This window comes from Schistocerca americana, chromosome 5, assembly GCF_021461395.2.
Source record: "Schistocerca americana isolate TAMUIC-IGC-003095 chromosome 5, iqSchAmer2.1, whole genome shotgun sequence".
Lineage (NCBI taxonomy): Eukaryota > Metazoa > Arthropoda > Insecta > Orthoptera > Acrididae > Schistocerca > Schistocerca americana.
The window spans coordinates 300,128,505-300,147,394 of NC_060123.1; the positions used below are offsets into that span (position 1 = coordinate 300,128,505).

The 18,890-nt window shown below is 41.9% G+C and overlaps 1 protein-coding gene across 5 annotated transcripts in view; it reads right to left on the reverse strand.

The window, feature by feature from the left end:
* Window positions 1-18,890, reverse strand: part of LOC124615778 (S phase cyclin A-associated protein in the endoplasmic reticulum) — a 590,398-nt gene that overhangs the window by 315,054 nt on the left and 256,454 nt on the right. For all 5 annotated transcript variants that reach the window (XM_047143880.1, XM_047143883.1, XM_047143882.1 and 2 more), the window contains one exon: window positions 439-538. In XM_047143880.1, the coding sequence (XP_046999836.1) occupies window positions 439-538 (100 nt within the window). The remainder of the gene's footprint in view (window positions 1-438; window positions 539-18,890) is intronic.

Below are 18,890 nucleotides of genomic sequence, written 5' to 3' on the forward strand. Positions count from 1 at the left end.
GATGGGCCTAGCACCTGTCATCTGAAGCATCGCAACGTACTGGCCTTTATGGATCTTCCTAGATAGCACTCACTCATCTTCATCTCCTCAGGTCTTTGAGAAATAAGATGGGCCGCATGCGATCCATAAGCTATACTTACGTATATTCAATATATCTACGATAAAATAGGTTTTGTCTCGCCATAGGTGTCTTGTATGTAGGTACCAGTGTTTGATGTACGAAAGTAACAAATGTTTGGACTGTTATGCTGACTACACTGAATGGAACGTTGCCTGATATCGGTGCCATATCTATAGGATATAAGCGGAATATCTATCTTTCTGAATAATTCTGAAAGTACAGTATACGATTCATGTAATAAGGGAAACTGCTTCTCTACACATCTGAAGAATCTCGTAGCACTGTGTCGTGAACCAACGTGATTTGTAGAAACTCACCTGATAACATCCTGTATTCGGACTGTGACGTCATCTTTAGGGCCGTCCTCAGGCGACGCTGCGTGGGTAAGGACGAGTGCCAAGAGCTTCATCAACGCTCCTGTAAAGCAAAAAGGAAAACATCAAGGGTAACACAAGTGTCACGGATTCTATAACATATGCGGAAGCAAACGACTATGTAGGGAGGACTGATTTATGAACGGATACGACTGCCTAATCAAGATAAGAGGATAGTTTCATTACCAATGTGTATTTCGATTGCCTTGACTGTGTCATATCCATTTGATTTTAATTAGTAGCACATCTACGCAATTTACATTTTCGACTTACATGTATAACTTTCAACATAATAGGGTAAGTCAACAAATAATGTCCCAAATTTCGTTTCAACGCCCGCTGTTACAAAGGACAGCATTCGGTGCTTCAAACGCGATGTTTCTCCAGTAAATATGTAATTCGAACAATTCCAACAGACGGCATGCGGCGGAGCGGGGTCGGTCGTCTTCGTTCTCTCTCTGAATCATCTAAAGTCCACCTACCTCGATATTCCTTTCTTCCGACGTCCCTTTACTCTGTAGTAGCAGATACGTGATAGGCTGTGTAAAACAGCGTTGATGAAACCACTACCTGATACCTACCACACAGAGGCCGTGTAATTCGAATTGAAAGTCAAGTTTCTTAAAGTTCATATTTAAAAAAATCGAACGTTCGGAGGATGCAGTCTACTTGCAAAAAGCACTTAAAATTGAGACTGAATCTGCTTTTTATTCATACGGAAACACGTGAAATGGCTATCAAGTCCTTATTTAATATGGTAAACATTATCCTTCAAAATTCACTGTCTGTAGAACACATTTCCATCCGGAAAGCAGTCAGTATTTTTGCAAGTCCGACCCGACTAATTTTCACGATCTAATAGCCACAGATTCACCACTCTTCGTGAGTTAAACATTCGGTCGTTTCAGTGGACTTCTTAGTAAGAAGTGCTCGCCAAAGTATTTCGTACAGAGCACGAAATATGCCACGCGGAAAGTTCAAACGCTCATAAATCTCCAATTATTTAATTCAGAAACACTAAACTTTCATTAAAATGTTCGTAACTCCAGTCACTTCGGTCACGATACGTTCTAACCGAAAGGAACTCACTAGTTCTTCATCTTACAGACTATTTTTACGGAGCTATCTAATATGGTGTTATCCGTTGGCCGGTTAGCAAGCGACTATCTCGAGCTCCTCTACTCTCTACCAACTCCCCTATATTCGCGCAGGAACAGGTTAATTCTGATTAGCTGTTGATCTAAACGACCAATAAGAATGTTCCTTCCAGGTCATTCTCGCGGCAAAACTTGCCTTATCCAATCACTAATCTGATAGTAATTAATGTCATTAAAACTTGAATTTCTAATATATTGTTTAATCAAAATAAGCGAAGTTAAAAATATTCTCCAAATTGATAAACTTATTCCGCCTCTAACTTTCATTCTAGCTGCTTTTATACAAAAGCAAGCTCTCACCGACATACGTCATCTGAATCGTGGTTCACCATAACTTTCGTTTGTACAAGGTCTTACATAAAATGACATATTAAGTTTTAACGTATGTCCTGCATCCACTCTCTCATTCTCATGCACTCACATAGCAAAATTATAAGCAAATAATAATTCTGAGCGATTTTTGTATTACGTAATATAAAGTAACTACAGTTTTGAAAAGAAATTTCTAATTAATTGATTTTATGCACTGATGATTTTGTAATGGCTTCAAATGATAATGAAAGTCAATTTGTTATTGCTCCTAACTGGGTTTTAAAGCGTCAGTTTCAGGACTTCTCGGTAATTTTCATTATCTCCGGAACTATAACAAATAAAAATCTAAAATTTTGACAGCATCATTCCATTAATAACAAAAGGCTGTGTTACAAATTTTAACAAAATCGAATAATAACTAATATGGATAATTTAGATTCGTAGAGGGTCTGAATTTTCGTACCGACTGAATGCTATTCTATGCAGTTCTCACGGCATGCACCGTCAGCTGCACTGTGAGCAAAGGGAAAAAATACGTAGCCGTCTTGTAGCCAACATACCAAACGGCTGCATGCCTTACTGCAACGAATGTCATCTCGTAATTACTTGCTACGTTACAGGCAGAGCCCTAACATACCATGTAAATAGCGTCCAAGCTAAACACTCGTTAAAACAACGTGCTGCAGTTGTACTCTTCGTTGCGTAAAAAGAAAGCGTGGTGAACGTCCATAAACGTTATGTGCAGTGTTTGGTAATGATGTAGTTGATAGAAGTGCTGTTGAGCGATTGGTAATGGGAGTTACAGTGTCAAGAAGTGCAGAAACTAAGCTCCGTTGTCGACCTCTTTTGAGACGCCCTGTCGCATCCACTGCTACCGACGTGGTGATTCGCGAGGATGTCATTTTTAGTGCAGACCAGCGCGTCACATCTCGATAATTGGCTCTATGGCTGTCGATGATCACTGTGCAGTGAATGTGGTTCTCGGTTATTTAGAAGTGTGCTCAGCATTAATTCCATGAATGCACAAAACAGACCGCAAGATTAAAAGAAAAGCCATTTCATCTTAACTGTTCGAGCAGTTTGAGACCGATAAAGACGCCTTTCTGAAACGAATCGTTACAGGTGATGAAACCTAGGTACATCACTTTGATTCAGAAACAAAAGGGCAGTCACGGGCGTGACACCAACCACAATTACCAAAAGACAAGAAATTTTAGGCAGTTCCATCCGTTGGCAAAGTCATGATGACAGTCTTTTGTGACGGTAATTGCGTCATTCTCGCAAATGAACCGTTTCCGACAAGTTCGGTTGGTTGATTTTCGGAAGGGGCCAAATAGCAAGGTCATCAGTCCCATTGAATTAGGGGAAGTCGGCTGTGCCCTTCCAAAGGAACTGTCCCGGCATTTTTCTAAAACGATTTAGGCAAATCACGGAAAACCAACATCAGGATGGCCGGATGCATCGTCCTCCCGAATGCGAGTCCAGTGTGCTAACCACTGCGCTATCTCGCTCGGTAACATTTTCGGTCTGACAAGAATCCACTTGCTCCGACACGACAGTGCACGCCGTCTCATAACCCGGGAACCCATCGCCAAATTATACTGGACATCACTGCTTCATCCACGCTACAGACGGAACTCGGCGGCCTTGTTCTCCCACATGTTTAGAGCACTTAAGGATTCTCTAGTGGGGCACTCTTTGAAAATAACGAGAGTTTAATCCATGCAGTGAAAACATGCCTACGATAACACGATAGGAACTTTTACCAACAGGAAATACATGCTCTTCCACAACGCTGGTGTAGGGCCACAGAAAACGATGCAAACTATGTAGAAAAATAATACACGTACAGCGGATGTTGATATTGTCGCCAACAACTCTTAACTATAAATATGTTTCGAGAAAAGATTGAGGTGCATTATTTATTGAACAATACTCGTGCATTAAAACAAAATATCCATTCGCTTGAGTACTGCTCCTTGGCATTCACGCCTAATTACCTATCGCAACTGTAGCAAAAGCGAGACCCATCTCCTTTCAAATTTGAGCCTGGTGTCGTAACACCTACGCCAACTCGTTAGAGACATCCTCTGCATTGCTGAATTCGTGGGCGAGGCGTGAGAGAAGGAGAAGGAAGCTACCAAAGTAGCGAAAGAGGACAGATGTCTTAATTGGGAAGATATCGCTGACACAAATTCGGCGGAAGAGTTACCTTCTTGCAACTCGCGCAGTTTCTGCAAAGACTTGCCAAGCGACATGAATACACCACATACACTACATACCCTAAATTTAGCTATTGGTGTTTCTCGTAGTAAAGGGGCAATATAAATGAGTTATTTCATGATGCAGTATATTCCCAACTACTACACATACACAAACAATTGTAAGTCAAAAACGGCGCTCGAATACCTCTGACTTCTTTTGTGGCGTAATATCTCAGGAGTCTCTGAGATCACTTAATTAATTTACAATAGCTCAATAGTACAGGTCAGAACACAGACCAGTCGAAGAAATATGTGAAAAATCACACCTGTAGAAGTTCGCCAGCAGGTCGTACAAGTTTAGGGGACCAGCATACTCGCTCGCTCTCTATTAACAATTCTTTCGTGCCGAAGAAATCACATTTCATAGCCAGACCAATAGCCAAAATTTATGAGCGTGGAAGATGACTATTCCGATTTAATCTGCATTAACTCTACCTTGCACCAAAAAAGCTGTGAGTTTATTTATGTGCTGTGAGATTCAAAGTAACGTTTGGGTAGAGTGTTAAAAATACGATATCCATATGAGATTTGTAGCAGCATGCTGGAATTCAATAGACACGGTACCAAAAAGTATTAGCATGACAATTATTGGAATAGTAACAATGAAGTTTGCGAGTACGAGGGCTAGGGACATTAAGAGGCTGTTGAAACCCTACTGAGGTGTTGTAATTACGTCATCGTAGGCAGAACATTTAACTTATAGATATTTTGACAAGATCATCAGTCGTAAGATGCGAATTACACAGAGAAAAGGAAGGAAGACTGAAGTTTAACGTCCCGTCGACAACTACGTCATTAGCTTGGATATTTTTTAAACATGGGGAATAAAACTGGTCATGCGTCCGCCAAGGAACCGTCCTGGCATTTGCTGGAGCGATTTAGGAAAATCGCGAAAAACTTAAATCTGGATGTCGGAAGCAGATTTGAACCAACGTCCTCACGAATGCGAGTCCCGATATGCTAAACACTGTGCCATCTCGCTCGGTAATCAAACGAACGATAATTATATTTATAACATACTTCAAAATTTGTGAAATTACACCACCTGGAAGGAATGATTGTTCAGAAATGCAAAATGACTTGTACACAATTGTCACTTAGGAATGCGATATGTACGGTGATTCGGCTGTCCCGCAATGTTATAGCTAGCCTTCAAACACCACGCTTGAGATTTTCATATTCTCTCGCTGGCTGTGCGGAAGCTTAGTCCTACAGAAGAAATAAACAGGAAATTTGATGTGTCTAAATTTTGTACTGGGATACGTTTCCGCTGGAGGCCACGGTTTTCGAACTATTAAACAAAAAAAATACAAAGGAGCCTTCAAACACGCCTCTACCCCCACATTCATCCCTCACCAGTCAGGATTTCTAGTATGTTGTTCGTCGAAAACGACTTTTGTAAACGTTACACTAAAACAAATTACTTTGAGAGTTCGATCTAAATTTAACCCTTACATGGACAGTAGATTCGTAGCTCGAAGGTTCGACGAATGCAACGGTGTAATTGTTTACTTTATGCTGTTAAAATTCACAAAGCTGTTACGTACATTTTACACAAACATCTGTTTTACAATTTGTAAGTGCTCGACTACGCCGGCGGAGTAATCAGATCTGTCAATGACGACTACAAATGTCGAATGTGGAAAATAATTTGTGTAGTCGCAAATTTTTGTACAGTACTAGGAGGAACTGCCTGAGCAACATACACTACTGGCCATTAAAATTGCTACACCACGAAGATGACGTGTTACAGACGCCAAATTTAACCGACAGGAAGAAGATGCTGCCATATGCAAATGATTAACTTTTCAGAGCATTCACACAAGGTTGGCGCCGGTGGCGACACCTACAACGTGCTGACATGAGGAAAGTTTTGTAACGTCTCTTAGTAAAAGACATATTATGTAATAAAGAGAAAGCATTATGTGTCATGTTTTGTTCTTGTATTGAATTATTACTGGGTTTTTTTTTATTTAGATAATATCTGTGTCGGCCAGTACTGAAACCGCCACAGACGATTCTTATTAAATATCAAACAAAGATGAGAATATGTGACTAGTATAAATAGTACAGATAGAAAATTAATTTCTCTGTCGTCTTCTTGGAGTTACGTGAGTAGAAAGAGCCTGTGTCGTTATATTGTACGCTTGCGTAGCATTCTTTTGTCAAGATTGTGAGAGGGACGCCATTAGACATAGCCTTGGAAAGGTGTGTAAGAACCTGATTTGTTTAAATGTTTTGAATAGAGTTACTTAGTGAAACCTTGCATTATGATTTGTAATAAGCTTGCCTGGTATTTTATCCCATCCCTTTAAGACATTTTCAGTTATTTAAATATTATTCGTGGTGCAGAGCTGCGCTACGAACGAACGAGCCGCTGCCGCGGCGCATTCAATCTGCATTAAATGAAATCAATCATACCGCAAAGAAGCGGGCAGGTAATAGAGAACTAAAATTATTTCTTTCAGCTTTCGGAATTGCAGAGCAGAGCAGCAGATTTTACGATGTGTTTTACAGGTTGACGCGGGCTGCTGATAATATATTATTAACAGTGCAAAAAGATAATTTACCTTCATAACATAAAAGGAATCTTGCTGTGCGTAGTTCTGGTCTGGCCAACCTTATAGTAAAAACATCTTTTTCTATGACAATAGTCTCATGTTCTCGTGTTAGTCTTGGTACTTATTGGTGTTCCACTGTTAACAAAAATCCACTGCAAAATTTTGATGTTGAACAATCATTGCCTACTGTAACATCAGTATTGATAACTAAGTAATTTCATTAACTTTTTCAATAACTATAAAGTAAGGAAGATATGTTGAGCTTTATGGCGAGTTACAGTAACGAAAACATGTTCCTTTAATAGAAAGCCAGATCCAGAATAATAAGAACATAATATATTTTGTTTTGTTGAAAATTAATGATCCAAAGAAATTCATAACACAGCATCACTAAAAGGTATTTCGGGGCTCTTTTCGTAGCAACATATTTTATCTCGTATATTAGTTGTTACGCGAGTAATAGTAAAACAAAGCAAATAGTAAAGAGCCACCGAAAGTTTCCAACCGGTTTCTCATACACAAACAGCAGTTGACCGGCGTTGCCTGGTGAAACGTTGTTGTGATGCCTCGTGTAAGGAGGAGAAATGCGTACCATTAAGTTTCCGACTTTGATAAAGGTCGGATTGTAGCCTATCGCGATTGCGGTTTATCGTATCGCGACATTGCTGCTCGCGTTGGTCGAGATCCAATGAAATATGGAATCGGTGGGTTCAGGAGGGTAATACGGAACGCCGTGCTGGATCCCAACGGCCTCGTATCACTAGCAGTCGAGATGACAGGCATCTTATCCGCATGGCTGTAACGGATCGTGCAGCCACGTCTCGATTCCTGAGTCAACAGATGGGGACGTTTGCAAGACAACAACCATCTGCACGAACAGTTCGACGAGGTTTGCAGCAGCATGGACTATCATCTCAGAGACCATGGCTGCAGTTACCCTTGACGCTGCATGGTTCAAATGGTTCAAATGGCTCTGAGCACTATGGGACTTAACATCTGTGGTCATCAGTCCCCTAGAACTTAGAACTACTTAAACCTAACTAACCTAAGGACATCACACACATCCATGCCCGAGGCAGGATTCGAACCTGCGACCGTAGCAGTCGCGCGGCTCTGGACTGAGCGCCTTGAACCGCTAGACCACCGCGGCCGGCGACGCTGCATCACGACTGCGATGGTGTACTTAACGACGAACCTGGGTGCACGAATGGCAAAACGTCATTTTTTCGGATGAATCCAGGTTCTGTTTACAGCATCGTGATGGTCGCATCAGTGTTTGGCGACATCGCGGTGAACGAACACTGGAAGCGTGTATTCGTCATCACCCGGCTTGATGGTATGGGGTGCCATTGGTTAGACGTCTCGGTCACCTCTTGTTCGCATTGACGGCACTTTGAACAGTGGACGTTACATTTCAGATGTGTTACGACCCCTGGCTCTACCCTTCATTCGATCCCTCCGAAACCCTACATTTCAGCAGGATAATGCACGACCGCATGTTGCAGGTCCTGTACAGGCCTTTCTGGATACAGAAAATGCTCGACTGCTGCCCTGGCCAGCACATTCTCCAGATCTCTCACCAACTGAAAACGTATGGTCAATGATGACTGAGCAACTGGCTCGTCACAATTCGCCAGTCACTACTCTTGATGAACTGTGGTATCGTGTTGAAGCTGCATGGGCAGCTGTACCTGTACACGCCATCCAAGCTCTGTTTGACGCGATACCCACGCGTATCAAGGCCGTTATTGCGGCCAGAAGTGGTTGTTCTGGGTACTGATTTCTCAGGATCTATGCACCCAAACTGCGTAAAAATGTAATCACATGGCAGATCTAGTATAGTATATTTTTCCAATGAATAGCCGTTTATTATCTGCATTTATTCTTGGTGTAGTAATTTTAATGGCCAGTAGTGTGTTAGAAATCCCGACCGATGGAGGCTTAGTGTGGGAGTGGGGTTGTGTCTGAAGGTCACTTTTGGAAGTTTTCTTTGAATAACTAGAAAATTATGGCCCCTATCGAAAACATAGCCCAGTACAAAATTTAAATATGTTAAATTTCATACAAAAGGCACTGTTCATTTATTTTTTAGGATACACAGTCAGCACTTAGCGAGCGAGAGAATATGAAAATCTTCGCGCGATATTTTTGAAGGCCAGATACAACGTTGCTGGTTACATAAAACGACATCGGTACAGGCATCTGAATCACCCTGTAGGGCCAACAAAAAAGAGAAAGAACTCGGTAACAGCCGATTAACAGTTATTTAGTTTCATAAATGAAGGAGAGACCACAAAGAGTAAACGAGTTTTGCTGTTTGGGCAATAAGGTAACGGACTACGAGGATATAAAATACACATTGGGGTGACGGTACCGGTTGATATGATGCATCAACGAATATTACTGGAGGAAAGCGTTTGCATGGAGGGTAGCATCAAAACAGCCTCCGCACTGAACACAACGACAACAGACAGGCTAGTATTTAACATTTAAATTTGGAACAACAGCAACTTCATTTCTGTACAATTTACGAAATGACATCCAGACTGACGATTCCTTTCTTTATACTCTTAAGTGTGATGTTTCCCGGTGAAGTTCTGCCAACCCAGCAGCTCCGTTGTCCTTCTGGCCGTTTTGTCTCATAACGTTTTGCCTTCAGCGTCCCCTGACGGCACAGTACGCAGCCGTGACCGACAGACTAGGACGGTCGGGCGACCGGGCCCTATCTGGCGACAACATCGGCAGCCGGGCATCCCCTCTGCGGCGCAGTATGCGCACTTGGACGCCGCAGATTATCGCAACGACATCCCCGGCACAAACGATCAGCCCACTATTCTATTGGTAATGGTAGCGGGCCATTAGGGGGCGGCAGGAAGCGCCGGCAAGAAGTCTGCAGGGGTGGGGGACATTAGCAGATAATGTTTCAGATACACAACACGCGATACGGCCGGGGTGGCCCTCCCTCCGCTGCCGCCCGGCTTATTTGCGTCCATCTGTGCAGGATAAAGAGGGACGCCCTCTGGCCGCCAGCTGTTTGCCGAGGCCGCCAGTGCCCTCGCTGCCAGCCTACTACCTGTGACTCAACGTGCAGGCGCCATCTCAGCGGCGGGTGCGACGTGCGCGTAGTCTCACTAAGACGTACCTTTTTTCTAATGCCGAATTAGAACAACTGACGTGTCTAAAGCCACATACTTACGAAAAAGTCACGCATTACGACCGAAAGTATGTACGAACCGCTGCCTCTTTCCTATATTTGGACAGAGCGAGCTGGCGCAGTGGTTAGCACACTGGACACTCATTTGGGAGGACGACGGTTCAAACCCGCGTCCGACCGTCGTAATTTAGGTTTTCCGTGATCTCCCTAAATCGCTTCAGGCAAATGCCTTTGAAAGGGCAAGGCCATTTTCCTTCCCCATATGTCCCTAATCCGACGGGAGCGATGACCTCGCTATTTCGTCCCCTTCCCAGAAAGAAGGAAGCAACCAACCAACCTACATTTGAGTTGCTTCAGCACGCTTCACGCTAACATCTAACAATGTGAGGCCGCGGGACCGGTCCAACCGACTTGGCTCACACTGTGTGTGTAGAAGCAACTACACTCATCAGCCAGAACATTATAATCACCGACCTACTGTCGATATAAACCTATCCAGGTCACAGCAGTATCACCTGGCGAGGAATAACTGCTAGTCAGACACATACACGCCGGCCGCTGTGGCCGAGAAGCACGGATCTGTGTGATGTCCTTAGGTTAGTTAGGTTTAAGTAGTTCTAACTTCTAGGGGACTGATGACATCAGATGTTAAGTCCCATAGTGCTCAGAGCCATTAAAAATAATTAAAAATATTTCCTGTTTTAGTTCGTCAAGTGTATCAGTATAGTGCTTGCAGAAAGTTTAGGGACACATCTAAAATTCGTTCAATCCCCACGTGTCACCTAAGAAACAATATTTCAGTCAATGTTTTACATATGTTTTACATGATGCTGATAGAGATCTGAATTACAAGTTTATATTTAAAATTTCACTGTTGTAGTTCTAATACTTTTGGAGATTTAACGTTTTGTAGACACAGCTAAAAAAAATCTTGTTTTCCCGACTACATTTTTTCTTTTTCTAAAACCGCTAGTTCTGCTGCTATTAAAAGTTAAATGCCGCTTCGTTACACCATAGCACAATAATAATAATACAACATAGGGAAAAAAATTCTTACTGATTGGGTTACGTGTTAAACAAGATTATTTTGAAATTACACTGTAGGAAATACTGTAACTAGCCACATGTTTTCTGGAAATGATTTCACACTGAAGAGCTAAAGAAACTGGAACACCTGTCTAATATCGTGTAGGGCCACCGCGGGCACGCAAGACTGCCGCAATACGACTTGGCACGGACTCGACTAATGTCTAAAGTAGTGCTGGAGCGAACTGACACCATGAATCCTGCAAGGCTGTCCATAAATCCGTCACAATACGAAGGGTGGAGATCGCTTGTGAACAGCACGTTGCAAGGCATCCCAGATATGCTCCATAATGTTCATATCTAGGGAGTTTAGTGGCCGGCGGAAGTGTTTAAGCTCAGAAGAGTGTTCCTGGAGGCACTATGTAGCAATTCTGGACGTGTGGGTTACCGCATTGTCCGGCTGGACACTGCCCAGGTTCGTCGGAATACACAGTGGACATGACTGGATGCAGGTGATCAGACACGATGCTTACGTACGTGTCATCCATCAGAGTCGTATCTAGACCTATCATGGGTCCCATATCACTCCAAACGCACACACCCCACGCCATTACAGTCTCCACCAGCTTGAACAGTCCCCTGCTGACATGCAGGGTGCATGGATTCATGAGGTTGTCTCCATATCCATACACGTTCATCCGCTCGATACGACTTGAAACGAGACTCATCCAACCACTCAATATGTTTCAAGTTATCTACAGTCCAATGTCAGTGTTGACGGGCTCAGGCGAGGCGTAAAGCTTTGTGTCGTGCAATCACCAAGGCTACACGAGTGGGCCTTTGCCTCCGAAAGCCCACATCGATAATGTTTCGTTGAATGGTTCGCACGCTGACACTTGTTGATAGCCTGGCATTGAAACCTACAGCAATTTGTGGAAGGGTTGCACTTCTGTCACGTCGAACACTTCTCTTCAGTCGTCGTTGGTCCTGTTCGTGCAGGATCTTTTTTCCGGCCGCAGCGATGTCGGAGATTTCGTGTGTTACCGGATTCCTGATATTCACGGTATATTCGTGAAATGGTCATAGCAGTAACCGATCTAACAACTGCGCCAGACACTTGTCTTATATAGGCGTTGCCGACCGCAGCGCCGTGTCCTACCTCTTCACATATCTCTGTATTTGAATATGCATGCCGGTACTAGTTTCTTTGGCGTTTCAGTGTATTATACGATTATTCATTTCGGGCCTCAGCCTATTGCCAGGTACAGGACGGCTTTTCCGGATAACATAATGTAAGAGAAGTTAACGCTACCATTTGACGATGGTCTCAGGCCCGAAACTGGTAACGGCATAACAAAATCATTTCAACAAAACTTGTGGTTGGTTGCACTATTTCCTGCAGTGTATTTTAAGAAAAGAGCTGCCTTGTTCGCCAACCAAAATGGATAAAACAATAAGAAAATTTTTTCTCCTGTGATTTCAGTGGCAAAATTGGACAGTTTAGTTCCACGATTACTACGGATTGTCAACACTTACACGCATAATGACCACGCATTTGTTTTTTCCGTGTCTTGTTTGAACTGGAACGGCAATCAAAATGGGTCTAATTGTTATCAATTGGGAGTTGTAGCAGAGCAAAACTAATAGTTTCTGCCACTGAATTATAGAGGAAAAATTTTGTTTGAGAGGCGTCAAAATGAGTAGTTAAAAATGTATGATTTCTATGTCACAATAAAAAGGCAGTAAAAATTTCATTGGTGTAGGTCAGAAAATGACGAATTTTTCAGTGTCAGTATTTTTACGATTTCTTTGCTGCAATAAAATAGCAGTTAAAATTTCATAGCTGTAGGTGTAGCAGTATTAGAGAAAAGAAACACTTTAGTCAGAAAAACAGGATTTTTAGCTCTATTTACAAAACGATAAAACATTCCATTATTGGAGCTACAGAAACGAAATATAAACTGAAAACCCATAATTAAGGTGTCTAATAACATCGAGTAAAACACTGACTGAAATGCCGTTACTTTAGAGACACGTGCGGATTCAACGAAATTTAGGCCTGTCCCTAAATTTCCTACAAGCGTTTTAACAGCCAAAGTTTTGTATGGAACGCAAAATTGTATCCTTAAAATCAAAGAATTTACTTATTATCTTCAGTGTTGAACTGTACCAAGGAAAACCTAGTGAACATTCAAAAACCATTTCTCTGGTTTCACTGAGACATTTGGTCCTGTTCCAAGCATTTCTGTTTCTACGACATGACTCCCTTAAGTTTCTCCGTATTTTCTTGTAGATACCATTTAAATGCCATGAATTATAGACTTATTAAAAATAAAAGCTTACTAGTTAAATCATCTTTTTTTCAGATTTTTAGCAGTGGGACAACCTTCCCATCTCCAGTATTTCCCTTCCGAATCTCTACAGAATGCGTCAGCAGAATTGTGGAAGTTGTACTGTCCGCATTTGTCATCAAACTCTCTCTTATTTATTTCGAGTCCCTTGAATAGAAAAGCTTTTGGAACAAGCAAAGGAATTTTCGACCAAATGGCTGTTTTCCAACCGTGACGGTGCTGGAACAAAGCGCCCTTGTACTTATGATGCTTTAAATCTAAAGACACTGATGTTGACAGACTAATTCAAAGAGTATTACCTTCTGTGAGTGTCTCATTGCAGTTTTCTTTGCGAAGACATCAAGCGACAATACTAGGTAGAACACATTCAGTCGCACGGCTTCCGTCGCAGCGCGTCGCAGCCCAAACTCAATCTGCGCATGCGCCAGGAGGCAGCACCTTTCGTCCCAGGGTTTCCTGTCGCTTTCGCACCTTGGACAACGCACCTTAAGCGGCGAGCTTCCCCACCTTTTATTTGTTATCGAACGTACCTTCAAGAGCTGCAATAGTTTCCTATCCTTTACCCTCATCATAAGGTTAGATTAGCTCATTTAAAAAAAAAAAAAAACTATCCATGATGAAGTCAGTCAAAACATAATGGAAGGAAACATTTCAGTATTCGGCAGAAATTTCTCAGAAAAGCAACGAGAAGTCAAAATGTTCAAATCGGCATTTGCGTTAAGGCTCCTACAATCTAGATTTTTGTATCTGCCCTGCGTACAGAAATCTTCATTCGGATTCTAGACACAAATCGAAACTCCAGTAAAGGCTTGGAAAACTTCTGTCTACTGGTTCTTTGTCAATTTATCTACTCCGTGAGTCGCAGGCAGAAGGTCATAATATCGAACGTTAGCACATTAAATATCTACACGACCAACTAGGCAGCTTGAGGTAACCTTACATTAATTAGCAACACTAGCACTTCCTGCAAATGTATAACGAGAAACGTGATGATTACTACACGCAACACGTTGACAATTCTGAGCTGCAGGTACTTTTCTAAAACTAACGTCTTCGACACACGGCAACATTAAATCAAGTAGCTACTTATTTCTTGAAGCTAAACGTGTAAAATCTTTTGGCCTTGTTAGGTGGGAAAATGTAGCGGTAATTCAGCCGCTGTAGCTGGAAGAGTTTTCTTTCTTTGCAGGTATTAGCACTTTCGCTACGTGGAGGGGACTAAGATGAGTGTTTGTTTTTGTCTAATGTAACTGATGACAGGAGTAAGACGAGAGTGATACGTGCCAGCATGTTTTCTTTTCTTTTTTTTTCCGCGATTAATATCAAGGAAGCACGACACTTCGATGTCCCTATTCGAGGGGTGGCCCAAAATTCAATGTATTCTCATGCCACATTACATTACACAATGTTTGTATTTTAATCGAGTTCACTGTCGCACAATCTGGTTATTATGATCTTCTCTTAACCACCTATTCAACCCTGACCGACCATATTCCGACGACATGTATTCCTCTCACAAACAGCGTGCGCTACAAACTTCGGCTGCGGAGACGGAAAGAGTTTGAAACTGCTAATCACTCTGATGTTGCGATACTGGAAACTGCAACAGGTGGCAGTTGCTAAACAACCACTGGCTCCTGTATGTTAACAGGTCTGGTCAGAAGACCCACCTCCCGGTGGAAGGTACACACTTACGGTGAAACGTACGTGATCGCTCACTCCGCCAGCGTGTATTTCACTTGCAAATGCCAATTCTGGACCTAGGTGGCAGCTGGTGGCAACTCGTGGGGTTCGCCTGCAGAGATGACGCCACAGGTAGCAGGAGTCAGTGGTCACCAAACACTACACCCTACACAAGGAATTTTGGATTGATGGTTTCAACTAAAATCGCTAGCTGGTGGAGGAAACTATAATAATCATATCGTCGTAATTATGCGTAGAATAAAACTGACACACTAAATTTAAGTTTTTGGAAGAGACACTCAAAATCGATAGGAGGTATCGAAGCGTTATTGTAAATTGTTAAACGGCGTTTAAAATAGTCACACACAACAACAAAATTCTGAACATAAAATGGTATTATCCTTCTATGAAGAAGAGATTGACTGTCAGCTAAACTAAGCTTCTGAAGATGACAAATTAATTTGTCGAAACTGGTAAAGCATAATAAAATTTATTTGCAACTGATGACTGAAATTTATCCTGAAAAAGGTGACAACTGTAAATAAAAGATAAATAAATGAAATTATTACAAAACTGACAATTCCTTCATGTCTCGGAATGTGTCCTGTCAACCGATCCTTTCTTTTAGTCAATTTATGCCATAAATCTCTTTTCTATCCAAATCGATTCAGTACCTCATTACTCGCGTTTGCAGCATACCCTAGGTTGTACGAGTCCCCTAGGTGGTTACAAACTAATAACAACACTGGCGCCAGGGATAGTCCAAGTGATTTCTTGGCATGCATCATATCACCACCCAAAAAGTTGATATGACAAAGCAGAGCATCATCTGTATACAGAAAATTTGGTCTCAGTGTTAAAATGTGCCAATCAACTTATAATCATGACTTCCTTTTCTGTATTTTAAACTTCTGTACATGTCTTGTTGAAGAAAAAGTGTTTCGCGTGTGATGTGATGCTAGCCCATACGCTAAATAAACGTATATTCGATGTTAACAAATTCCTTTTGTTCAGCAAAGCTTTCCTTCCTATAGCCATTTTGTGCTTTATATCCTCTCTACTTCGGTCGTCACCACTTATTTTACTGCTTAAATAGGAAAACTCATCTGCTTCCTTCAGTTTCTCAATTCCTAGTCTAAATCCTTCAGAATTACATCATTTAACTCGACAACATTCCATTACCCTTGCTTTACTTTTGTTGATATTCACCTTGTAACATCTTTTCAGAACACTACACATTCCGTTCAATTGCTCTTCCATGTCCTTTGCCGTCTCTGACAGAAACCTTATAGTTTTTATTTCTTCCTCCTGAACTTTAACTCGTTTCAAAGTTCTACTGGTTTCATTTCCTGTTTGTTACATGTAAAGATTAAATAACAATGTAGATTGGCTACAACCCTGCCTCGCTCGCTTCTCAATTACTGCTTCAATTTCATGCCCGACTCCTATAACTGCAGTCTAGTTCCTTTAAAAATCATAAATGGCCTTTCCATACCCGTATTTTATTCCTGCTACCTTCAAACTTTCAAAGCGTGTATTCCACCCAACATGGTCGAAAGCTTTCTCTCAATCTATAAATGCTATAAACGTAAGTTTGGCTTTCTTCAATCTGCCTTCAAAGCTAAGACATAAGTTCACAGTATTGTCTCGCGTGTTCCTAAATTTCTCCGGACTCCAAACTGATCTTCCCCGAGGTCGTCTTCTACAAATTTCTGCTTTCTTCTGTAAATAATTCGTGTCAGTTTTTTGTAAACATCACTTATTAAACAGATAGGTCGGTAATGTTCAGATCTATCAGCACCCGCCCTCTTTAGAATTGGAATTACCACAGCCTTCTTGCAATCTGAGGGTATTCCGATTGGCTTGTATATCTTGTACATCAGGATAGTTTTGACACGGCTGGCTGTTCCAAAGATGTCAGTAGTTCTATGGCAATATGCCTACTCCAGCGGCCTCGTTTCTTCCAGTGTCAAACTCTTCTCGCAGCATCATAGCGCCCACCTCACCTTCATCTACTTCCTCTTCCTTTTCTGTAATTCTGTCTTCAAGTGCATTTCTCTTGTAGAGCCCCTTTATACATTTCTCCGAGATTTCAGCTTTCCTTTCTTTTTTGTACTGGCTCTCCATTTCAGCTCTTCATATTCATACAGTTGTTTCTCTTTTCTGTAAAGGTGTCTGATCTTCCTAGAGGCCATATCTATCTTTCCCCTGGTTACAAGCGTTTCTACAGCATTGCATTTCGTCCACGAGACCCAGAGGGCCATAGACACTGGTTCCCAGGTAGATGCCGTGTTTCTTGACTTCCGCAAGGCGTCTGATACAGTTACCCACAGTCGTTTAATGAACAAAGTAAGAGCATATGGACTATCAGACCAATTGTGTGATTGGATTGAAGAGTTCCTAGATAACAGAACGCAGCATGTCATTCTCAATCGACAGAAGTCTTCCGAAGTAAGAATGATTTCAGGTATGCCGCAGGGGAGTTTCGTAGGACCGTTTCTATTCACAATACACATAAATGACCTTGTGGATAACATCGGAAGTTCACTGAGACTTCTTGCGGATGATGCTGTAGTATATCGAGAAGTTGTAGCAATGGAAAATTGTACTGATATGCAGGAGGATCTGCAACGAATTGACGCACGGTGCAGGAAATGACAATTGAATCTCATTGTAGACAAGTGTAATGTGCTGCGAATACATAGAAAAAAAGATCCTTTATCATTTAGCTACAATATAGGTCAGCAACTGGAAGTGGTTAATTCCATAAATTATCTGGGAGTAGGCATTAGGAGTGATTTAAAATCGAATGACCATATAAAATTAATCGTCGGTAAAGCAGATGCCAGACTGAGATTCATTGGAAGAATCCTAAGGAAATGCAATCCGAAAACAAAGGAAGTAGGTTACAGTACACTTGTTCGCCCACTGCTTGAATACTGCTCACCGATGTGGGATCCGTATCAGATAGGGTTGATAGAAGAGACAGAGAAGATCCAACGGAGAGCAGTGCGCTTCGTTATAGGATCATCTAGTAATCGCGAAAGCGTTACGGAGATGGCAGATAAACTCCAGTGGAAGACTGCAAGAGAGACGCTCAGTACATCGGCACGGTCTTTTGTTGAAGTTTCGAGAACATACCTTCACTGAGGAGTCAAGCAGTATATTGCTCCCGCCTACGTATATCTCGCGAAGAGACCATGAGGATAAAATCAGAGAGGTTACAGCCCACACAAAGGCATACCGACAATCTTTCTTTCAACGAACAATACGAGACTGGAATAGAAAGAATAACCGATAGAGGTACTCAAAGTACCTTCCCCCCCCCCCCCCCCCCCCCCTTAAGGTGGCTTGCGGAGTATTGATGTAGATGTAGATGTAGCCATGCTTCATTAGCGGTTTTGCACTTTCTGTCAATCTCATTTTTTAGAAGTCTGCATTTCCTTTCGCCTACTACACCTGCATTTTATGTTTTCTCCTTTCAGAAACTAAATTCACTATTACCTACATTAGCCAAGAATTTCTATCAGACCTAGTCTTTTTAACCTATTCGATCCTCTACTACTCTCTAATGTATTCTTTTCCTCTGTGCCAGTCAATCGTTGCCTAATGCTCCGTTTGAAACGCTCAACAACTTTTGGTTCTTTCAACTTATCCAGGTCCCATCTCCTTAATTTCTGCCTTTAGCCATTTCTTCAGTTTCAGTCTTCAGTGCATAACCAAATGTTATGGTCGAGTCCACATCAGCCCCTGGAAATGTGTTACAGTTTCAGATCTGAATCTCTGCTTTCCCATTATATAAAGGGCGTTCAAAAAGAAACGAGCCGGAGGCATAATTACAGAACACAGTACCTGTACGTTAGCAGTACTGACTCTGGCTGTTGAGA